General features: G+C 33.0%; 2 protein-coding genes and 1 pseudogene across 3 annotated transcripts in view; all 3 read right to left on the bottom strand.

Moving 5' to 3' along the window:
- Positions 1-8,362: 8,362 nt before the first annotated feature.
- LOC114180280 (receptor-like protein EIX2) overlaps positions 8,363-25,353 on the bottom strand; it is a 54,977-nt gene continuing 37,986 nt past the window's right edge. The window contains exon 3 of the mRNA XM_085672152.1: positions 8,363-8,601. The gene's annotated coding sequence lies outside the window, so the exon portion shown is untranslated. The remainder of the gene's footprint in view (positions 8,602-25,353) is intronic.
- Positions 9,268-12,945, bottom strand: LOC114180795 (receptor-like protein EIX2). Its single transcript, XM_085672058.1, has one exon. It carries the CDS (start codon positions 12,511-12,513, stop codon positions 9,268-9,270), a length of 3,246 nt encoding a protein of 1,081 aa, XP_085528184.1. The 5' UTR covers positions 12,514-12,945.
- On the bottom strand, positions 14,497-24,463 carry LOC146887176 (receptor-like protein EIX2; annotated as a pseudogene). Its single transcript, XR_014994260.1, has 3 exons — positions 24,068-24,463; positions 15,404-18,317; positions 14,497-14,856 (listed from the first exon to the last, which is right to left on the bottom strand). The product of XR_014994260.1 is annotated as a receptor-like protein EIX2 (transcript).

Genomic DNA, 25,353 nt, shown 5'->3' with positions numbered 1-25,353 from the left:
AATTCTTCTAGATACATAGATATAGAGAAACAGTGAGTGGTGGAAATATTATATCTCCAGATTTTTTATGATGATAAAACATAATAAATACAATTAAAGTTTAGATATGATTATTATTATAATAAAAATATTTAATCATAACAACTTTTCAACAATGTTTTTCATTTGTATATTTAGAAAATTGGTCCTATAAATTCTGATAGAACTCGTGATAGGTGTATACGATATATTCAGTTCAAATTATCACCAAAATTTGTCTTTGCATTTAATTTCTACGAAGACTAAAATATCAAAGTCTGTTCGCTGGTTTACTTTAAAAACTTTGATGTGGTTCCCTAACTTGCTAACCCACAAGAAAATTAGAAAAATGTACAAGACAACAACCGTGTTTATGATAAATCAATATATATTTTGTTATTATTTGAAAATACTAATATGTCTGATAAATATAAGTTTTTTTAAATAATATCAATTTTAATGATTAAAAATAATTAGTCACTCTACTAATCAATTTATATATCAATTTATAAATTAAAAATTATTGGTAACTAAAATAATTTCTATTATGAATAAAAAATTATAATTTATTTCTAAATTCATAACTAAAATAGTTTCTATCATTGATATTTAAATTTGTAACTAACATTGACTATCAAAAAAATTTATCTTTAAATTAGTTTATAATTAAGACATTAGTCTCTAAACATATTTTTAGTCACTAAAATCGGTTATTATTCAAGAATTATCTTAAAATGTTAAAATTATAATATATGATACAAATAATATATCAAATTCACTTTCAAATTATTTAAGTAATATATAATATCTAAATTAAATAAATATATCCGTATTTTATTTTATAATAACTACAACGTGTCTTATTATTATAAATACAATTTATGTAAGACTACCATTGATAATGATTTATTCCGTTTGATCAAGTTTATAGATTACCCAAATGTAACATCCCATTTTAATAGACAAAAGTTATTAAAACAAAATATTTCATTAAGATATCCAAAGATAGCTTAACAGAATAAAAAAGTATATCAATACAGTCCTTTGAGAGTTCAGACTATAGAAATATATCATTTATACAATATCACCAAGTCAACACAAAAGCCCGGACATGTAAACCACTCATACTTTCAATACGATCTCACCATTTTAACTACAGACTTCTTATTCATCAAAGATGTCTCTAATCCTGAAACCTCATCTATTCCCACCGAATAGGTGATCATCGCGAAACAAAGACAAACAAGACATAGAATGCAAGGGTAAGCTAGCTTATAAGAGAAATAATCATGTAACAATTAAGCTTATTATATCATAACATAGCATACTTCAAACATTCATAAAAGAGATACCAAACATACAAGATAATTACATATCCTTTAGACTCAATTATCTAGATTTATGCATTGACTCAGACATAAGAAGTTGTGCACCTATCATAAAAGTGGATTGCAGCAAAGGCCATAATGTTAAAACAGATCTGTCTAATACTCTTAACCACAAAGGGATCTGTGTTGATTAATGAGTTTCTCACTTGTTTAAAGTGTATCTTGAAGGAGTCTTTAAGGTTTAAAGCTTAGTTAATCAATCACACAGTTCTGAGTTAATGGACTGTTGTAAAACAATCAAGAAGAATTAAAAGAGAGAAGAGGAATCAAAACACACAATTTATACTGGTTCGATTCAAAAAGAATCTACATCCAGTCTTCTCCTAAGTAACACACTTAGGAGGATTCCACTAAACAGAAAGGTTCCAAGAATTACAAGCACACCTATGTAATTCTAACCCCCAAAACCCAAGAACTTGATTCAACAATCAAGAACTCCCCTAGGAGCAATGCATCCACACAATTGCACCTAGGTCCACACTTCAACCACTGAAGCTACTGTAATCAAAGATACAGAAAACAAAACAAGAAACGAAAACACCTAAGTTGTGCAGATTTGACTTGATGCTCCTTGAATCAAGCAAGATCCAACATGGTAGAGTCAACCATCAATCATTCTTGGATCTGTGCTTGGGTTATTGCAGAATCTTCTGAAGCTCTTCTGTCTCTCAGATTGCTCTTTCCCAGATGAAGACTGCGTGTTCTATCTCAAAAATCCAGACCCAAAACAGATTACAAAACAGCTTTTATACAAAAGTTTTTGCTGTCACTAATTCAATTAGCCATTTACCTAATCGATTATCGTGAGTATATTTTCACTTACTTAGTACAATACTCACAGCTAATCAATTAGTCAAGGAGCTAATCAAATACAGAGTTTCACAGCAAACCTGAAATACAATTGAAAAAGAGAAGCTAATTTCCTAATGCTTATTCTAACTAGATCAAGCTATGTTTTATCCTAGATCAGTAAACATCATCAAAATTGTTCTTCATTTATGGATGAAAGGCTCCCCCTTTCAACACATAACTCCACTTGGCCTAACCAACATGAATAAATTTCTTCTAGACAGGGTTAGTTACTTATGACATCGCCAGATTAGCGATCCCACCCCTAATCCTGCCATAAGAACCTCCTTCAACTCTCACCACCTAGGTCACGATACTCTATATGAGTTTGTAAACCTAGTAGAGGATAAGATAACTTCTGACCAACACATATCCCTAGTCAATGCATAACAGCCTACTAGTGAGGACTGCACTTCTTCCTTAGAAGCACAACCCTTATACAACAAACAATTTCGATCAACTTTAACCAATTCAGTCTAGTGATTCTCTTTTATACTTATAACCTCATCACTTCTCCATAAAATGTGACCCCACATTGAGTTCCTCATAAAAAATGATCATATATTATACGAAAACATATCAAGTCAAGTCTCGAAATACTAACATCATTCATAAATAGCTTCATATTTCATGCTTTTAAGAAGTAATTATTTAACACCTTATGAAAATTTATTTGGTGAACTACCTAGGTTTGATAACATGAAATTTTTTGGTTGCTTATGTGTGCATCATCAATGTCGAGAGATAAATTTACCAACAAAAGTCGAAAGTGTATATTTGTGGGTAACCTTATGGGCAAAAGGGTGAAAATTGTAAGATTTGGAACCCATGAATACTTTGTCTCCAGAGATGTGAAATTTTATGAACATGAATTTTCTTTAGTTGGGTCACTGGACAATACTCTTGATACTCCTCAAATTAATTCTGATATTAGGTATTTTGATAATGATATTGGATGGGAGACTTATGATGCATCGCTCATAAAGGGGTATATTTGTGACCTTGCAAGGAGAAGAACAATCACATTTCTAAGGGGTTATGTGGATGCTGTAATGAAAATGAGAGAGAAAGTATAAATGGTGTCGATGGATAGTGTCTCTAAATGGATTTGATGGGAATGATGTTATGGTAGTGCAAGAAAATAATATGGAGACAAAAATTGGAAGGGAGATGAGAAACAAAATTCCATCAATAATGTACAAGGATTATGTCACTCATGTTATTAGAAAAGTAAAGTCCTTGAAACAACAAAATTTTGTTGCAACTTTAATATCATGTTAAGAAGTAGACTTTTAAACCTAACTCAACCTCACAAAACCACATGTAAAGTGAAATTTACATCCACTTATATAAATTGGTATTATCTCTAGTTGATGTAAGATTTTCAACACACCCCTCACATCGAGACATATATATATATATATATATATATATATATATATATATATATATATATATATTATTCAAATATTATTATGATCATTTATTTATTATTGATTATTTAATATATTCTTAACTTATTTATTGACATAATTATGATCATATTTATGGTCATATTATATGGTTGACTTGATGAATAAAGGACAATAAGTTTTTTTACATTAAAACTTATCAAAGTATAGAGTATGGTAGCAAACTTTGTTATTTATTAGGTTTATTGTTCCACTTGTTATCGACTTGTTATTGACTTGTTATTGACTTGTTATTGGATTATCCATTAATGTCTATAGTCCCACGCTCAATATATATATATATATATATATATATATATATATATATATATATATATAGTCTAATTAATTATAATACAAAATATATTTAATTTTTAGTGTTACATCAATAAGAGAATCATGAGTAAAAATATTATGTGATGAATAGAGATGGCAAATAAACTCGTCTATGTGGGTATTGCCCGGATCTGTTCCCGTTTTGACGAGAAATCCCCGCATTGCCTAGGTATGAGTATGGGTATGGAGAATTCTCGATTTTTTCAATTGGGTATGGTGATGGGTATAGGGATGTACATATCCCCACCATAATACCCGTTCCCACCATAATACCCGTCCCCGCTATATCTCCGTCCCCGTTTAAATTATTAAAATATTAAATTTTAATTAAGTTACCTATATATATATATATATATATATATATATATATATATATTCTATTTTTTATTTCTTCTAATTATTTAATTTGTCATGAAACTCATTCACATCTCCAATATATTTCTCATTATCATAACCTTTATGTTATTATGTTAAAATGATGTATGTCAATTAAAAATTTTTGTCTCACATTTGAATATTTCTATTATTTTTTAATATTTTTATTTATTGTTTATTTTCCTTTCACATGAGAATGTTTAATACTCTCAATTTAAGTGTTTAATAGCATAAACCTTCATTTACTAAGTAATATAAAAAATTATTTACTTATTATTATTAATTTTTGTTTCATTTGAAAAACTTTTTTATTTCGTTAAAACATTTTTTGTTATTTCTCAACCATTGAGTATATATGTTTATATTTGAAAAGTTTTCTTAAATCTCTAAGGTATTTTTCATCTTATTGTACCCTTAATTATACATTTGTTTTTCTTTGTGCAATTTCTTTCGATAGTCTCTCTCATTGTTTATAAGACGCACTTTGTAAATTTTTTAATATTTTTATTTGTTGTTTATTTTCATCATGTAGAATACTATATCAATATATTTTATCTAATTATTTTTTATTTTCTAACTTGTTATCATTCATACTGTCATTTTTCACTATAATTATATAAATAACATTTATTTACTACAATATAAAAATAGAATGTAATTGCCATGAATATTTTTTTTATCACCATTTAACATATATTGAAGTTCAAAAGATACAAGATCTATGTTAAAGTTTTATTATTATGTTTATTATTTGTTCTTTGCGTCATTTTGATCAAGTGATTAGGGATGCAATGGGGCGGGGCGGAGACGGGTTTCGTTATCCCATACCCATCTCCATAATTCATACCCATCCCCATACCCAAACTCAACGGGTATCAAACTTTTGTCTTATCCACATATCCACAGGGTAACGAGTATATTCTTGTAGCCATACCCATACCAGTTTTCTTACTACTTCAATATTAATTTTTAATTAATTTTTATAGAATAATAAAAAATTACAGTAAAGAAAACATATTATTATCAAATATTCAATATTAGGAGGATGATTGTTTGTTCGATATCAAATATTTTGAAATAAATTATAATTGTTTACATTTTAGATTAGAATACCAAATAAAGTTTCATGAGAACCAAACATTTATTAAATTGGCAAACATTAATGAAACCTAGTTGATAAAATTTAAAAATATTTTTAAGAAAATATAAAAGAAAATCAAATATTCAAATTAAAATATATTTTAAATGTTTGTTTACTTCAATTTTTTAAATTCTAATGAATTTTTTGTATACGCTAATAAAATACACTAATACATGACTTGATCAAAATGACGCAAAGAATAAATAATAAACATAATAATAAAGTTTTGACATAGATCTTGTATCTTTCGAACTCCAATATATGTTGGATGGTGATAAAAAAAATTCATAGCAATTATATTAAATTTTTATATTGTAGTAAATAAAAGTTATTTACACAATTATAGTAAAAAAGTTACAGTATGATTGATAATGAGTTAGAAAATAAAAAATAATTAGATAAAATATATCGGAATAATATTCTACATGATGAAAATAAACAACAAATAAAAATATTAAAAAATTAACAAATATGTGTCTTAGAAACAATTTGAGAAACTATTAAAAGAAATCGCACAAAGGTAAACAAATGTATAATAAGATGAAAAATACTTTAGAGATCTAAGAAAACTTTTCAAATATTAACATATATATACTCAATTAAGAAATAACGAAAATTGTTTTAGCGAAACAAAAGAGTTAGTCAAATGAAACAAAAATTATTAATAAGTAAAAAAAAAATATATTACCTTGTGAATGAAAGATTTTTGCTATTAACACTTACATTATAAGTATTAAACATTCTCATGTGAAAGGAAAATATATAATAAATAAAAATATTAAAAAATAATAGAGATATTCAATGTGAGACATAAAAAAATTTCAATTGACATAAATAATTTTAACATAATTACATAAAGGTTATAATAAGATGAAAACTATAATAGAAATGCGAATGAATTTTATGACAAACCAAATAATTAGAAGAAATAAAAGATAGAAAAAAAAAAAAAAATATATATATATATATATATATATAGTTACTTAATTAATTGTGAATATTTTAATAATTTAAAAGATGATGGAGATATGGCGGTACTGGGGATATATACATCCCCATACCCAGTTGAAAAAGTCAGAGATTCCCCATACCCATACCCAAACCCAGTCAATGCAGGGATTCCCCGTCAAAAAGGGGAGGGTTCGGGCAATACCCACGGGGCGGGTTTATTTGCCATCTCTACAAGTGATGATTATAACTTTTTTATTAGTATATAAAAAAGAGATTCATTAGAATTTAAAAAATTGAAGTAAATAAACATTTAAAATCTATTTTAATTTGAATATTTGTTTTTCTTTTATATATTTTTTTAAATATTTTTAAATTTTATCAACTAGGTTTCATTAATGTTTGCAAATTTAATAAATTGTTTGGTTCTCATGAAATTTTATTTGATATTCTAATCTAAAATGTAAACAATTATAATTTATTTTAAAATAGTTGATATCGAAAAAAAATCATCCTCCTAATATTGAATATTTGATAATATTATGTTTCCTTCCGTAATTTTTTATTATTTTATAAAAATTAATTAAATTTAATATTGAAGTAGTAAGTAAATAGGTACGGGTATGAATACAAGATTATACTTGTTATTCAGTGGGCATGGGACAAAAATTTGATACCCGTTAAATTTGGATATGGGGATGAGAATGATTTTTTTTTTGCAGAAATATGTATGGATAGCGAAACGTGTCTCCATCCCGCTCCGTTATCATCTCTAATGATGAGACAACATGCATATAAAATTAACCGAAACACCTTAATTATATAATTCTGAATTTTAATTTTAATTGGTCAAGTCAAAAGTTTTAAAGAATGAAAATATTAAAGATTTTAAGATATGATGAACTTTATTTTTATTTTAAATAATAAGATGTAAATCTTTATTTTATTTAAATATACTTGTAGATATGAATAATGTGTTTAGTTTTGTTTTTCCAAAAGATATGCCTTTTTGTATGTATAGGTGAGTGTTATTGTTATATATGAAGAAAAATCTTATAAAAATATTTAAAATAATAAAATTATTTTAAATACAATATTACTATTATAATTATAAAAAATACAAATAATTTTTATTATTTTATTATAAATAATTTTATTTATTTTGTAGGTATTTTTATAATTAAGAAAATAGTTAAATTTAAAAAAAAAAGTCAAATTGAAAAAAAAAAGGTTTAATTAAAAAAATACTTAAAGGGTGACATTAAAAAATAATTATTTTAATTTAAGAAAACTTTTATTTAAATGATAAACTTGAAAAGCAAATGTCTACATCAAAAAGAAGAATCCTAATTTTTATTAATAAAAACACATGCACTAGGCATACTTTTATACAATATATTTCAAAATAGCAATTATTTATAAAAATTAGTTAACAATTATATTTTTAAAAATTTAGTTAATAATTATATTATAGAAAGGTAAAATGGAAATAAAATTTATGTAGACTTATAATTAAATAATCCTCTTTACATATAAATATAAATTGTTATAAAATTAAATACAAATGTTTTTTATGATTTTATTATAAATCATTTTTATTTATTTTGTAGACTTATAATTAAGAAATTATTGAGTTTAAAATAACGTTAAATTGGAAAAATCGACTAAATTTAAAAGAACAATTACTTAAAAGATAAAGTTAATAAAATAATTATTCTAATCTGAAAAAAATATTTAAAGAATAAAACTGAAAAATAAATATAGACATCAAAAATAAAAATCTCGTGGTATATATAAGGATAAATAATTCAGCCGTGAGAGTCACTGTGTCAGAGTTACATTAGGAGTCGTCATTATTTATATTATTTAATATTTTGGAGGAATAACATTTGATAACAAAATGTATAATATAATACTTTAAATTTATTTACAATTCTTTTCAAAATATTTGTAACTTTTTATAAAAATTACAAAACAAAAAGGAGATATACCTATTCATCAATCAAGTGATGGTATAAACTTCACACACATGGCTATCAACCGTGCTTTCCTTCTTCCCGGATCAATCAGAAGTGCCTAGGACAATTGCAATAACCTATAAATTTTGTACAACCGTCAATTGGGTTAGGAAAATAATATTTTTATCCACTTTAATTTATTATTTTAATATATTTTTTAATTATTTATTTAAAAAAATTTGATGTGAAATGATAATTTAAGGATAATCGATGTGTTAGATTAAACGTTAGTAAAAAAAAAAAAGAATGAATTAAAATATCTTGATTTATTATAACATAAATAAAGACGGAATTATATTTGACTCTGTCAAATTAGAATATATTATTTTAACTAAATCATTTAATATGGTAGTAAATTAAATATTTAACAATATTTTATACCAAAATAAATAAAACTTAAGCATTTAAAAAAATCATAGTTACGAAAATTCAACATTCTTCTTTTAAAGTAAAAATATCATCTGATAAAATATATTACATGATCAGATACAAAATAAATATTTCATCATTGAATTATGAAACATAATATTCATTCATGAAATCTATTGTTTCTTTTTTCCCCTCTCTAATACACTTGCGTTAAAACAATAAGTATTATTTATAGTAAGGGTGATTACTAAAATTGTTAAACTAGGATGAACAAATAAAATACTTCTCCTAATAATTAGATTATATTTAATTACAGTTTTTTGTTAAAAATATGTATTCTGCTTTCTTTATGAACCAAACATTGATATATTTGATTAACATACCTTTTTCCTGCAATTAGGTCTCCTACACTTGCCACATTGTTCATACATACCGATTGCCAATCTGTTTAAGAAGTCCAGATAAGCATTTTTCCAAGAACTCCAAAGTAGTATTGGTCCTAATAAGCCCCAAAATCCAGTGAAGTATCCAATCCCCATGCTCATGTACAATGCCTCATAGAAAACACTATCTTCATCATCATTTATTGCTTCCGCTTCCGAAAGTTTTCCTGTTGTTTGATCTCCGTCTCCATAACAACTTTTGTTAAGTTGCTCACCACAAAGGTACATATTTCCTTCAAAACTAGATGCATCGAAGGTTTCAAAATGTCTTCCTGATGGGATTCTTCCAGAAAGAAAATTGTGTGACAAGTCTAATTTGCCTAGATTGTCAATTTCGGATAGAGGAAGAGGAATTCCTCCACTGATTTGATTTCTTGATAAGTCAAGGGATTCCAGTGAACTTAAATTTCCTATCTCTGAAGGAATTTTTCCACTCAGATTATTTCTTGATAAGTTCAAATAAACTAACCCAGCCAAATATCCAATCTCTTTTGGTATTTCACCCGTTAACTTATTACTTGAAAGATCAATGCCCTTAATTAACTCTGGATTCTTGAACCTCTGTTCCACACCTTTCCATATCAAGCTTATGTTAAAGGAATACTCTTCCTCAACAAAATAGTCATAAATTTTAATATAAGGGATATATATCAAATACACAGGATTTAGAGTGCCACGTGTGTGGATGCCCTTTTTAGACATGGCAGTCAATTTCTTTAAGCATGATGGAATTCTTTTTGATAACATATTCTTCGAAAGATCCAATAATTGAATATAGTTCAAATAACAGAGTTGAATAGGAAGATTTCCAGAAAAGTGATTCTCTCGCATGTTCAAGATTATCAACTGTTGCATACTTTCTCCGATCCATGATGGTATGGAGCCGCACAACATATTATCAGCCACATCCAACATATTTAAATTGCTGCAATTCTTCAAAGTCGAAGCTAATTCACCTGTCAGGTTATTGTTTCGTAAAACCAAGACTTTCAATTCAACAAGGCTGCCCATAGACAAAGGAATCCTCCCTGACAATTTATTGTTGCTTAAATCAAGATACCGTAACCGATCTACAGATGTCCAACAGTCAGGGAGCTGTCCCTTCAGTTGATTGTTTGACAAATCTAAAATCCACATTTCGGAGTTGCCTTGGTTACATATGAATGAAAACAGATCTGAGAATTTATTGTTAGAAAGCCTCAATTTTGAAGCTTGTAGTAAAAACGATGGAATTTTGCCTTCAAACTGATTTGAATTTAGAATTACCGATGGTGCATAGTGAAGCTTCAATGATATATTAGGAATCGGACCACTGAGATTGTTGTGAGACATATTCAATGTTCTCATATTTTGCAAGTTGTCCCAAACCCAATCCGGTACGTAATTAAGCCCATTGTCGGAAATATCGAGGTCACTTAACGAACTTTGAGTATGGAGCCAACTAGGAAAACTAGGACCCAACTTGCAAGATCTTAGTCCCAAATTTTGTAACTGGAAAGGTGGAACCCAAGTAGGGACAAATTTTACAGACAATGAGTTATTTGACAAAGATAAGTACCTTAATTTGGAAAAACTGGAAAGATGGGATTCAGTGACGTCACCCTCCAAGCAATTTCCATCCAATAACAAGTACTCCAACTCAGATAGCAATCCAATGCTTTTAGGTAATGTTCCTGTAATGTTGTTAGAGGATAAATCCAAAATCTGAAACACGTGCTTGTTGCACCATGATGAATTCTGAAAGAAGCTAGAAAATTTTCCGCTCAGCTTGTTGTGTGAGAGGTCTAAAATTTGCAATGTGCAGATGTTCCCAAAGAAAAATGGAATCTCGCCTTGGAGTTTGTTAGCATAGAGGTCAAGAACTTCAAGAGAGTTCATCACTTTCCCAAATCCATCTGGAATGGGACCTTCCAACATGTTATTATAAAGTTGAAGTGTACGAAGATTGGTAGTGGAGTTGAAGAGCCAGTAAAATATGGATGATGATTTCAACAGATTTGAGGAGAGATCAAGCGAGGCAAGAGAAGATGAAGAATTCGTAATTGAAATAGCTGAGATGAGAAAGTTATCATCACTTAGACCACAATTTGACAAATAAAGATTTTGAAGTTTTGAACTGAAGTTGAAACTACCTTGAAAGACTGATGATGTGATATTATTATAGGAAAGGTCAAGGGTCACAAGAGAAGGAAAGGTTGAGAAGACAGGAGATGAGAAAACAATGTTATTTTGAGAAAGATAAAGCTCTTGAAGATTAAGGCTAAAGTTAGACAGTAATTGAAATGTTGAGGATGTGAGCATATTATCAGAAAGGTCAAGGATCATAAGAGAATTGGAAAAGTTGGAAGGTGAATAAAACAGAGAATGAATATGGGTATCTGAAAGAGAACAGTCAACTAGCCTCAACTCTTTTAAATTTGGAAAAGTAATCGTTGTTAACCAGTCAAGATTTTGTAAATAATACAGGGCAAGATGTGTTAGGGAACTGAGATTAGACAACCACTTTGCATCCTTAGGTTTGACATCAAAATAACCACCAAGTCTAAGAGTGTGCAAGAAAGGAAGATTCCCAACCTGGAATGGGAGTGCTCCAGAAAAGGAATTTCCGCTAAGATCAAGGTACCTCAACTGTGACAGATTTGCAAATTGACAAGGGAGTTTACCATCAAGATTATTATCACTGAGATCTAGATACCTTAAATTCGTAAGGCTTCCAAGTTGGATAGGAATGCTGCCACCAAAATCAGAATAGGAGAGATTGAGATATCTTAAGTTGGTAAGTGAGGCAATGAGTTGTGGGATGTCACTCCCTATGAAACCATTGTAGCTGAGATCCAAATGTTGAATATTTTGCAAGGCAAACAATGAACTGATATTCACTGCACCTCTCAAAATTTGAGTATCCGAACCACGGAGACGAAGGAAGCTTACATGACCTGTTTGATGGTCGCATTGAATGCCTTTCCATTTGCAACAATCTCGACTCTTCTCATCATCCCTCCATGTAGACAGCATGCCATAGGCATCTATGAGGCCATGTTTGAAGTGGAGGAGTGCCTGTCTCTCCCTCTCAATGCACTTTATTTCTGCGCTATTGTTCAATCCGAGAATGGATTCTGCAGCATGGAGCAAGAGCAGGAGAAGTGCACAACAGAGTCTAGGAAAACAAGTAGTCATGACTTTTTTGGTGATATGAAATACGTAAGAGTGAAACAAGGATCTTGAATTTGATCAGTCTACTCTTAATCGTGAAGTGTGAATGGCAAAACCAAAACGATTGAATATATATATAAGCGTTCTGGTAGAGTATAGTGCTTGGGGTGGTGTCATTTTTCCACCAAATATGCTTTTTGATGCACCCACTACTTTTAATTACATGCACTCAAAATATCATCATCATGATTCATGTGTAGAATTTTTGTTGGGCTCTGTGCGATCAAACAGAAAAGGAGTTTTCACACCAATAACTTATGACAAATAGACTAACACGTTTCATACCTAACGTCAAATGTTTCATACTATTATTATTAATAAAATAATGCCAGGAAACGTGACGGAGACTTTGAAACAGTTTCTGTACAATAGAAAGTGATAGTTGACTTGACTTGAAACATGAATGAAAAGTATTGAGAAAATTATTGGGGATGAAAACAAGAGATGAAGAAAAATAGTTATTAATATTTACCGAGAATATGAAACATGTGTACATGAATTGAACAAATTCATTGTTGCATTCAATGTCTTGCCGTTTGCAGCAATCATGACCATGTACACATCATGTCACACGCATACGACTACGGACACGCCTCTTGGAATTGATTCTTACATATTCTTGTCATTCTTCAAAAAAATAAAAAACAAAAATAGAATGTACAACCATTTTTTAATAGCAATATAATTGTGAAATTAACTGATTCGTATGTTAATTCCGGGCCAAAACTCTTCTTCAAACGTGCAAGTTGCTAATTAACTAAACTTTCAGGAGATAATTTGACAGAAAAAATGGATGTTGAATTGTATATCGTTCTATTTTTTTGATTCAAGTTATATATTACACACATCAAATAAAGAGAATAATATTTAAATAAATTTATTAAATTTATGAATTGACATACTACGATTAATATTAACTGTATTTATTCATTATCATCCGCTGCGACACAAGACCCTTAACTAGAAATAAATAAATAAACGGGTATGTTCAATCATATTAGGTTTAGAGTTATTAGAAAAGTTGTGTTGAAAATAAAATATAAAATTAAAGGTTAAAATACCTTTTTGGTACCAATTTTCATCAAGTTTTTTCAAATAAATCCTAATTTTAGTTTTGAGTTCAAATAGGTCCCAATTTTCGTCAATTTTGTTCAATTGGGTCCTTTTTTGTTAACACCATTTAAATCATTAACTGCCATGAACAGTGACTGCCACGTGTTACTTCGTGATTTTTTTGAATTTTTTTTTTTATTTTTATTTTTTTTAATTTTTAAAAAAAAAATAATTTTTTTTAAAATGTACACATGTCAACCTAGGAGTGTGCCACGTGTTACTTCGTGTTTTTTTTTGTTTTTTTTTAGTTTTTTTTAGATGTCCACGTGTCAACTCAGTAGCGTGCCACATGTCAAAGTCAATGTTCTAAATTCAATTTGGTCCCTATATTTGTTATTTTTGTTCAATTAGGTCCCAATTTTTGTTAACATTAACCAATTTGGTCCCTCTCCAAATTAAAACTAAATTTAATTTTTATATTAAAATTCACATTTTTTATTAAATATTTTTATATAATATATTAAAATTCACATCATTATAACTTTGATATAAAAATTAAATTTGGTCACATCTTCGATAGGGACCAAATTGATTAATGTTAACAAAAATTGGGACCTAATTGAACAAAAATAACAAATATAGGGACCAAATTGAAAATAGAATATTGACTTTGACACATGACACACTACTGGGTTGACACGTGGACATTTAAAAAAAATTCAAAAAAATAAAATAAATAAAAAATTTAAAAAAAACCACGAAGTGACACGTGGCACGCTCCTGGGTTGACACGTATATATTTAAAAAAAATATTAAAAAGTTTTTTAAAATTTTTTTAAAAAAATAAGAAATAAAAAAAATTCAAAAAAACCATGAAGTGACACGTGACAGTCACTGTTCATGGCCGTTAATGATTTAAACGGTGTTAGTAAAAAAGACCCAATTGAACAAAATTGACGAAAATTGGAACCTATTTAAATATAAAACCAAAATTAGGATTTATTTAACAAAACTTGACGAAAATTGAGACAAAAAAGATATTTTAGCCAAAATTGAAAAGTAACGACGTTAGAAATGTATTATGCAAAACAACTCAATGAAATCAGAGTCTAGAAACAACATTTTGACATAAATTACTTACTAAAAACATTCAAACTATAACACTGAATACATATCTTGCACTTTTATAGATACCAATTATGATTTCCTTCACCCGAGATCAATCGGATGCGCGTGTAGCACAACTGCAATAACCTGCAATTTTTGTATAACCATTGATGTCGTTTATTACATCATAAATAAAATATGGGAATTTAATTTGTGTGAATTAAAATGAAACATTTTTCTAAAAAAATAGTATTTTTATTAAATCATTTAATATGATAATAAATTAATATTTTAATAATATTTTTAGCATTCAAATAAAATTTAACTGTTCGAAAAAATCATATTTAAAAAAAATTCGATATTCTTCTTTTAACCTAAAAAAAAAAACATCTAATAAAATATGTTACGTTTGATACATATAACTATTTCATCATTATTAGTAAACAAAATTAAACACAGATCAATCATGTAAACTATTTTTTCTTTTTTTCTCTCTCTAAGTTACACACTATAGTTAAAGCAATAAGTGTTATAGTAAAGAGTGATTACTGAATTAGTTAAGTTAGGATCAAAACAAACTACTCCTAACAATCGGAATGCATTTAATTTAATTAGAGCTTTCTATTACAAATAGGAAAATTATATGTATTCCATTTTTTTTTTAAGCAGGTATTGATATATATGACAAACGTACCTTCTTCTTGCAATCAGAGCACCAACAACACATATATAGCATATGTCAACCTGTTTAGGAATCTGAGATAAGTATTTCTCCAAGAACGCCAAAGTAGCATTGTCCCGAATAAGCCCCAAAATCCAGTGAAATATCCAATCCCCATGCTCATGTACAATGCCTCATACAAAACATTATCTTCATCATCTTTTCCATGTTCTTCAGTCTTTATTGTTGTCTGATTTCCATCTTCAGGACAAGTTCTGTTAAGTTGTTCACCACAAAGACCAACATTCCCTTCAAAACTAGATACATCAAAAGTTCCAAAGTGTCTTCCTGATGGTATCCTTCCAGACAGAGAGTTGTGTGACAGATCTAACTTCCCAAGAAAATCAATTTCAGAAAGTGAGAAAGGAATTCCACCATTGATATGATTTCTTGATAAGTCAAGGGACTCCAATGAACTTAAATTTCCTATCTCTGAAGGAATTTCTCCGCTCAGATTATTTCTTGATAAATTCAAAGAAACTAACCCAAGTAGATATGATCTCTTTTGGTATTTCACCCGTCAACTTATTACTTGAAAGATCAATGCTCTTAAGCTTTAACTCTGGGTTCTTGAATCCCTGTTCAACCCCTTTCCACATCAGGCTTATGTTAAGGGTATACTCGCCCGTAGGAAAACTTGCATAAAATACACCATTCATGTTCAGCAATTTTATATAATTTATAAACCCACGTGTGTGGATGCTCTTTTCAAACATTGCAGTCAAATTGTTTAAGCATGTTGGGATTCCTTTTGATAACATATTCTTTGAAAGATCCAAGAATTGAATATGCTTCAAATAACAGAGTTCACTGGGAAGATTTCCAGAAAAGTGATTCTTTCGCATGTTCAAAACTATTAACTGCTTCATACTTTCTCCGATCCATGATGGAATGGGACCAAACAACATATTTTCACCCACATCCAATGTAGTTAAATTGTTGCAGTTCTTCAAAGTGGAAGCTAATTCACCTGTTAGGTTATTGTTCCGTAAGACCAAGACTTCCAATTTAACGAGGCTGCCCATGGACACAGGAATCTTCCCTGACAATTTGTTATTGCTTAAATCAAGAAACAGTAACCGATTTACATGTTTCCAACACTCTGGGAGTTTTCCCTTCAATTGATTGTTTGATAAATCTAAAATAGTCATTGCAGAGCTGCTTTGGTCACATATGAATGAAAATAGATCTGAAAATTTATTGTCAGAAAGCCTCAACTCTGAAGCTTGTAGTAAAAACGATGGAATTTTTCCTTCAAACTGATTCGAATTCAGAATTATAAATGGTCTATTGAGAAGCTTCATCGATGTATTAGGAATTGCACCGGTGAGATTATTCTGAGACATATTCAAACATTGCACATTTTCCAAGTTGTTCCAAAACAATTTTGGTACTGAACCATTCAGCCCATTATCAGAAATATCAAGAAAAGCTAAGGAGCGTTGAGTCTGGAGCCAACTAGGAAAAGTGGGGCCTAACATGCAAGATCTTAGTTTCAGAACATATAATTGGAAAGGAGGAACCCAATTAGGTCTATTTTTAGAGATAGAGAGTTATCTGACAAATTTAAGTGTCTTAACTTGGAAAAATTGGAAAGATGGGATTCAGTGACGTCACCCTCCAAACGATTTCCATCCAAGAACAAGTACTCCAACTCAGATAGCAATCCAATGATTGTAGGTAGCATGCCTGTAATCTGGTTATTAGATAAATCCAAACTCTGAAACACGTGTCTGTTGCACCATGAAGAATTTTGAAATAAGCTTGAAATTTCCCCACTCAACTCGTTATATGAGAGGTCTAATCTCTGCAATGTGCACATGTTCCCAAAGGAAGATGGAATCTCGCCTTGCAGTTTGTTACCATAGAGGTCAAGAAACTCAAGAGATTTCATTACTTTCCCAAATCCATCTGGAATGGGACCTTCCAACACGTTTTCATAAAGGTCAAGAGTACGAAGATTGGTAGTGGAGTTGAAGAGCCAGTAAAAGATGGATGATGATATTAACAGATTTGAGGAGAGATCAAGCGAGGCAAGAGAAGATGAAGAATTCGTAATTGAAATGTCAGATATGAGAAAACTACCATCCCTGAGACTACAATTTCGCAAATTAAGATTTTGAAGTTTTGAACTGAAGTTGAAACTACCCTGAAAGATAAATGATGTCATATTATTATAAGAAAGGTCAAGGATCACAAGAGAAGGAAAACATGAGAAGACAGGAGATGAGAAAACAATGTTATTATGAGAAAGATAAAGCTCTTGAAGGTTAAGGCTGAAGTTAGACAAAAACTGAAATGATGAGGATGTGAGCATATTAGAAGAAAGATCAAGGGTGGTAAGAGAATTGGAAAAGTTGGAAGGTGAATAGAATAGAGAATGAATATGGGTATCTGAAAGAGAACAGTCAACTAGTCTCAACTCTCTTAGCTTAGTACAGTGAAACATTTGAAACCAGTGAAGGTTATGTAAACCATCGAAGGCAAGATGTGTTAATGAACAGAGATTAGACAACCATTTGGCATCCTTAGGTTTGACATCAAAATCACCAGCAAGTATGAGAGTTTGCAAGTAAGGAAAATTCCCAACCTGGAAAGGGAGTGCTCCAGAAAATGAATTACAACTGAGACCAAGGTATCTCAACTGTGACATATTTGCAAGTTGACTGGGGAGTTTCCCTTCAAGATGATTATAATTGAGATCGAGATACCTTAAATATTTAAGGCTTCCAAGCTGATAAGGGAGTTCCTGGTCGAGATAATTGTAACTGAGATCGAGATACCTTAAATGTGTAAGGGTTTCAAGTTGGATAGGAATGCTGCCACTAAAAAAAGAATTGGAGAGATTGAGATATCTTAAGTTGGTAAGTGATGTTGACAAACAACACTAGTGCAGGGAAGGGAAATGACAGCGGTTATTTTCAGCTTTTGGCTTCGGGTCCGCAACCGCTGCATATACGACCGAGGTAAAAAACTAGTATTTTATGCCTCGGTTACAACCCGAGGCATATTTAATTTTTACTGCCTCGGTTCTCGCAGAACCGAGGCCTAATGAGCATCAGAAATTCAAAAAAAAAATACGCAGCGGCACCGGAAGAACCTCCTGTTACACACTGAAACCTTCCACCGTCCGCGGCCATGGCTGCGCTGTCCTCCGCCATTGCTTCCGTCGCCAAACCCTTCTCGTTGCCACAAACGCGCCGAGCTAGAGTGGCGGCGGTCCACTTTCCCAAACCCTACTTCAAGAAAACGGAATTCAACTTCGTCGAAGTTTCACACACACTCCGTTCCCTTCCCCGTCTTCGTGTTTCCTCCAACGACGCTCACTTTCCTCCACGCAGTGCACGACTCCTCAAAGGTGCAGCGACGGCGGTGGTGGGTCGAAGAAGAAGAAGAAGCCGCGGCGGTGCGGTGCTACGACGAAACGATGCCCTGGAACGTCGGAGGTGTGCGGGACGGTGGCGCAGAGCTGCGCTGGAGCGTCGGAGGTGCGCCGGAGGTGCGCCGGACGATGGGACCTGTGCGTGAAGGTGGTGCTGGTCGTCGGAGAACTGAAGGTTGGCCGGAGAAGACGAATTCGCAGAAAAACGGAGAAGATGAAATGGCAGAACAACGAAGGAATTGGGGTTTTTTAACCCTACGAAGGGATACTGCCTCGGTTATTCGAAACCGAGGCATATTCTACACTTACTGCCTCGGGTAGGTGCTGAACCGAGGCATATATTACACTTACTGCCTCGGTTATTACAGAACCGAGGCATATTCCTTAAGTAAAAAAAAAAATAAAAAATTCAAATTAGGGGTCAACGCAGTGGTCAAATTTTTTTAGCACTATATGCCTCGGTTATTACAGAACCGAGGCATATTCCTTCAGTAAAAAATAAATAAAAAATTCAAATTAGGGGTCAACGCAGTGGTCAAATTTTTTTAGCACTATATGCCTCGGTTATTATGACAACCGAGGCATAAAAGTTCAATTTAATTACAAAACTGCCACCGCGTGCTTTTATGCAGCGGGTCCGCATGAACCGAGGCATATACAGCGCTGTAAAAGCTCTAAAATACACTAGTGCAAGTCTCTCTGGATAAACACTCTTTGTATTCAGATTTTGTTGTATCTTGAAAATGAAGCACTACATGGTCCTTTTATAGGCCTTTGGACATTACCCTTCAACTACATTCATTAAATATAACTACTACCTAACTCACAATTAATACAACAACTTCTAACTACCCACCTTCCAACTACCAACTACACACCTTCCAACTACCAACTACCCACATTTAAGTTTACCTAACAAAATCCCCCCATAAACTTAAATGTTCTTCTTGTCCTTCATTCCAAGTATCATCTTGTTGTTCTCAAACAGAGAGGATGGCAGCGGCTTTGTAAACATATCTGCAGCTTGTGCACGACTTTCAACGTGCTCCAACTCTACATTTCCTTCTTTCACTTGTTCTCGGATGAAGTGAAATCGAAATCAATGTGCTTGCTTCTCTCATGATTGACCAGGTTCTTTGCCAATTCAATGGCCGACTTGTTATCAACTCGGATCACAGTCCCCTTTTCTTGCTTCAATTCCAGTTTACTTAGAAGGTTTCTAAGCCAAACTGCATGGCAGACACTCCAGGATGCTGCAACGTACTCTGCTTCACATGTTGACAGTGTCACACTGTTTCTTTGAAAGCCAGGTGAACGCCGTGCTCCCCATGAAGAATACATATCCAGACGTGCTTTTCCGGTCATCAACATCTCCACACCAATCACTGTCTGAGTAGCTAACTAGTCGATAATCATCCGTCCTAGTATACATCAGACCAAGTGACACAGTTCCTCTCACATACCTTAAAATTCTCTTTAGGGCCTTCCAATGAGTATACCTTGGTTCCTCCATATACCGACTTGCTATTCCAACACTCAGCATTAAATCTGGTCTGGTATTTGTAAGATACCTGAGACTTCCAATCAGACTTCGGTATTTGCTCGCATCAACTCGGTCTCCATCTGCATACTTAGAAAGTTTTGTGCCAGGTTCCATAGGGGTGGAAACCGGGTTGCAACTTGTCATCTTGAACTTCTTTAAGACCTCCTCAGCATACCTTTCATGCGACACAAAGATACCGTCCTTCCCTTGAATGACTTCCAAACCAAGGAAATACTTCATAAGACCTAAGTCGATCATCTCGAACTCCTTCTTCATCACTTCTTTAAATGCTTCAATTAGCTCAGCATTATTCCCTGTAAAGATAAGATCATCGACATAGAGGGCAATGAACATCACATCTTCTCCTTTCTTCTTTATGTAAAGAGCATGTTCATAAGGGCACTGCTCATACCCATTCTTCTTGAAGTAAGTGTCGATTCTTTCATTCCATGCTCGTGGAGCTTGCTTCAGGCCATAAAGTGCCTTCTTCAATCTCAGGACTTTCTTCTCTTCGCCTCTTCGCATGTATCCAAGTGGCTGTTCAACATATACTTCCTCTTTCAAGACTCCATTCAGAAATGCTGACTTCACATCCATCTGCAAGATTGTCCATCTGTGTTGAGCTGCTAAGGAAATCAACAATCTGATTGTTTCCATCCTCGTCACTGAAGCAAATACTTCATCATAGTCTATTCCTTCCTTCTGCTTGTACCCCTTCACTACAAGTCGAGCTTTATATCGCTCAACTTCTCCTTTAGCATTTGTTTTCTTCTTAAACACCCACTTTACGCCAATAGGCCGAGCTCCTTTGGGCAGATCGGTTAGCTCCCACGTGTTGTTGCGTTGGATTGCTTCGATCTCTTCATTCATTGCCATTTGCCACTTTTCCTCCTGTACGGCCTCTTCAAAGCTCAAGTCTTCCGAATCTGCCAAGAAACATACAACATGTACTTCGTCAGTCGAGTTGTATATGTCTTGCAAGCTTCACGCTCTAGGCTGTAGAGGTTCATCTTCTTCATCAGAAGTCTCATGATCTCTCACAGCTGGTGGTGTATCTACTTCCAAGCTTCTAGACTCCTTCTCCGAGTTGTTCCACTTCCACTCGCTCTCTTCATCAACTTGAACATCTCGGCTCATAATCACCTTCTTTGTTATTGGGTTGAACAACCTATACGCCTTGGTTTTTTCATCGTACCCAATAAACACGTACTTCTTGCTCCGATCTTCAAGTTTGGTCCTTTGTTGAGCTGGAACATGACCATAAGCAATGCTGCCAAACACTTTGAGGTGAGACACACTCGGCTTTCTTCCACTCCAGACTTCTTGCGGTGTCTTTTTGTTCAACTTAGCATGTGGACATCTATTTTGCACATAGATGGCACATTGCACTGCTTCCGCCCAGAACTCCTTAGGCAAGTTCTTGCTTTTCAACATTGTACGAACCATGTCAAGTATGGTTCGATTTTTCCTCTCAGCTACTCCATTCTGTTGGGGTGAGTATGGTGTTGTCAGAAATCTCCTTATTCCTTGCTCCTCACAATACTTCATGAGCTCGGATGAGATGAACTCGCCTCCTCGGTCAGACCTAACTGATTTGATAGGCATGTCTGTCTCCTTTTCAACCATTGCTTTAAACCTTTTAAACACTTGGAACACCTCGGATTTCTCCTTCAAAAAATACACCCATGTTTTTCTTGAAAAATCATCTATGAAAGAAATGAAATACCTTTTCCCACTGAAAGATTCAGGGGTAATTGGTCCACAAATGTCTGTGTGAATTAATCTGAGTTGTTCCTTTGCCCGGTACTCGGCAGTCCTCGGAAATGAGGTCCTTGGATGCTTCCCGAGCACGCACTCTTCACAGAATTTCTTTTCAAACTCCACAGTCGGGAGTCCTCGCACCATCTCCTTTTTCACCAACTCGGCTAGTCCACCAAAATGCAAGTGGCCAAACCGGAAGTGCCACATCATAGCTTCATCCTTCACGTCAAGTTTCAAGCACCTCTCTTGGACTATTTTCAAGTCCAGCTTGTACATCCTGTTCTTCTTCATCTCTACACGGGCAATCAATCGATCTGACTTATCTTTCAAGTATAATACTCGATCTTTCATCAGAACCGAGTAGCCTTTCTCCATCAGCTGGCCCATGCTCAATATATTGCTCTTGAGATCGGGTACATAGTACACATCTCTGATTTCTCCAACTTGGTTGTTCTTCTGTAGGTACCAGATTTTACCCCGACCTTTTACTGCCACCTTTGATGCATCTCCAAATGATACGTGTCCAACGTCAACTTTGGTGAGCTCCTTAAAAAGATTCTCGTCCCCACACATGTGGTTGCTTGCTCCTGTATCAAGGTACCAAACTGAGTTATCAGAACAACTCGGACTTAGCTCGGCACCTGATCTCCTAGACATCATCAATATTCCTTCTTCCTCAGCGTCTTCAGAAAGGAAGTTCGTTTCCTTCTTGCTTTCAGATCGGCAATCCTTCGCGAAATGTCCAACCTTCCCACAATTGTAACATTTGACTCCTGAGTAGCAGTCTTTAGCAAAATGACCGTACTTACCACATTTGAAGCACTCAACTCCTGAGTTGTTCGAATGACCTCCTCGGCCTCTGCCACCACGACCTCCACCTTGTCCTCGTCCACGCCAGTTTTGTTGGCCGACCTGTTCTTGACTTCTTTCATATCCTCCTCTGCCTCTACCACCTCGGCCTCGAGTGTTCTGAGTATAAGGAACCTTCTTCTCCCTAATGGTTGCCTTTGCTTGGAGTGCTTGATCAAGGGACTCTTCCTTCTTCTTCCTTCTCCGCTGCTCATGCGCTTCAAGCGACCCAGCAAGCTCTTCCACCGAGAGCGCTGTCAAGTCCTTTGATTCCTCTATTGCGCAAACTATATTCTCGAAGTCGTCGGTTAACGACCTCAAGATTTTCTCCACCACTCGGCAAGCAGGCAGCGTCTCTCCATTTCTACCGAGCTGATTCGCTACGGTCTCAACTCGGGAGACGTACTCGGCAACCCCTTCATCTTCCTTCATCCTCATCCTTTCAAGCTCGCCTCTGAGAGTTTGAAGCCGAACTTGCTTCACACGGTTATCCCCTTTGTATGCCTTCTCCAGAATATCCCACGCTTCTTTTGAAGACATGGCATTTGCTATCTTCTCAAAGCCGGACTCATCAACAGCTCGGTACAGCACGTATAAAGCCGTTTTGTCCTTTGCTCGTGTTGCTTTTAACGTAGCAATCTGGGCTATCGTCATTTCTCCAATATCCTCTGGTTCTTGGTGCCCATTTTCGACCACCTCCCATACTTCTTGGGAACCAAGGAGAGCCTTCATCTGCAGGCTCCAGTTATCATAGCTGACGCCTTTTGATAACTTCGGCAGGGGCACGCTGTTAGCTAAGTTGGCCATCTCGATCAAACTCTCTAACTCACTCAAACACTCAGGCTCTCAAGCTCTGATGCCAATTTGTTGACAAACAAGTCTCTCTGGATAAACACTCTTTGTATTCAGATTTTGTTGTATCTTGAAAATGAAGCACTACATGGTCCTTTTATAGGCCTTTGGACATTACCCTTCAACTACATTCATTAAATATAACTACTACCTAACTCACAATTAATACAACAACTTCTAACTACCCACCTTCCAACTACCAACTACACACCTTCCAACTACCAACTACCCACATTTAAGTTTACCTAACAAATGAGCCTATGAGTTCTGCGATGTCATTGCCTATAAAAAAATTGTAGCTGAGATCTAAATATTGAATATTTTGCAAGGGAAACAATGAACCGATACTGAGTGCACCTCTCAAATATTGTGTATCAGAACCACGAAGACTAAGGATGGTAACAAGACCTGTTTGATGGTCACATTGAATATTTTTCCATTCGCAACAATCTCGACCCTTTTCATCATCCCTCCATGTAGACAGCATGCCATTGAGATCTACGAGGCCAAGTTTGAAGCTGAGGAGTGCTTTTCTTTCCCTCTCATTGCACTTTATTTCAGAGGTATTATTGAATCCGAGGACTGGTCCTGCAGCATGCATGAGAAGCAGGAGAAGTGCATAAAATGGTTCCAGAAAACGAGTCATTATATTTGTGGTGGTATGAAATAAGAGTAAATGAGAGATCCTTTCAGCTAATTCTTAGTTGTGAAGTGTGAAAGGCATATAAGGAGTTTGGGAGAGTAAAGTGGTGGTGGTTGGCATCTATTCCCAGCTTTCACATGCTCAGTGATTCATATTTTCTCATCCCTTCATCAGACATGGTTTATTGAACTACCCACTAGCAATATAAAAAGACCATCATGCGGTGTGATAGGAGTTTAGTGGAGAGCCTCTGAAACACTTTCTCTGAAAAGAAGAAACGGTAGTTGATGACCAATGTGAAAAAGATTTACCACACTGTATTATATTATAAATGTGTAAGTGGAATTAAACCTATAATAATTAGCACACGATATAAGAAATGTTGTAGAACTTACAATACAATATCTTGTGTTATATTGTTTTTTAAGAGATGTGTAACACCCTTAACGACTATAAACGCAGCAAGATTGATATCTTTACTTGTGTAGACTAGAACTTGAAGTCTTTCTACTTTTTTATTTTCAAATTTTACGTCATTGTTTAAATTTCGTTTTACGTAAATATAGGTTACTAAAAAAAATCTATAAACAATTTTATTTATTTTTTAATGTACTATGTGAAAACAAAATTAAAAATATTCATATATACAAATATATTAATATTTAATTTTATTTCTAAAACGTGTTGAAAAGTTTAAAAAATTAAAATGTAAATAAATTTACAAATAATTGGCAGTAAAAAAAACTAATATCGACACCATATATATATATATATATATATATATATATATATATATATATATATATATATATATATATATATATATATATATATATATATATATATATATATATGTTTTGTTTTGTTCTTTTTATTTTTATTTTTTGTTTTAT

Source organism: Vigna unguiculata, chromosome 4, assembly GCF_037176805.1.
Source record: "Vigna unguiculata cultivar grain cowpea cultivar isolate G323 ecotype 2 chromosome 4, ASM3717680v1, whole genome shotgun sequence".
NCBI lineage: Eukaryota > Viridiplantae > Streptophyta > Magnoliopsida > Fabales > Fabaceae > Vigna > Vigna unguiculata.
This window is presented reverse-complemented; position numbering and strand designations above follow the sequence as displayed.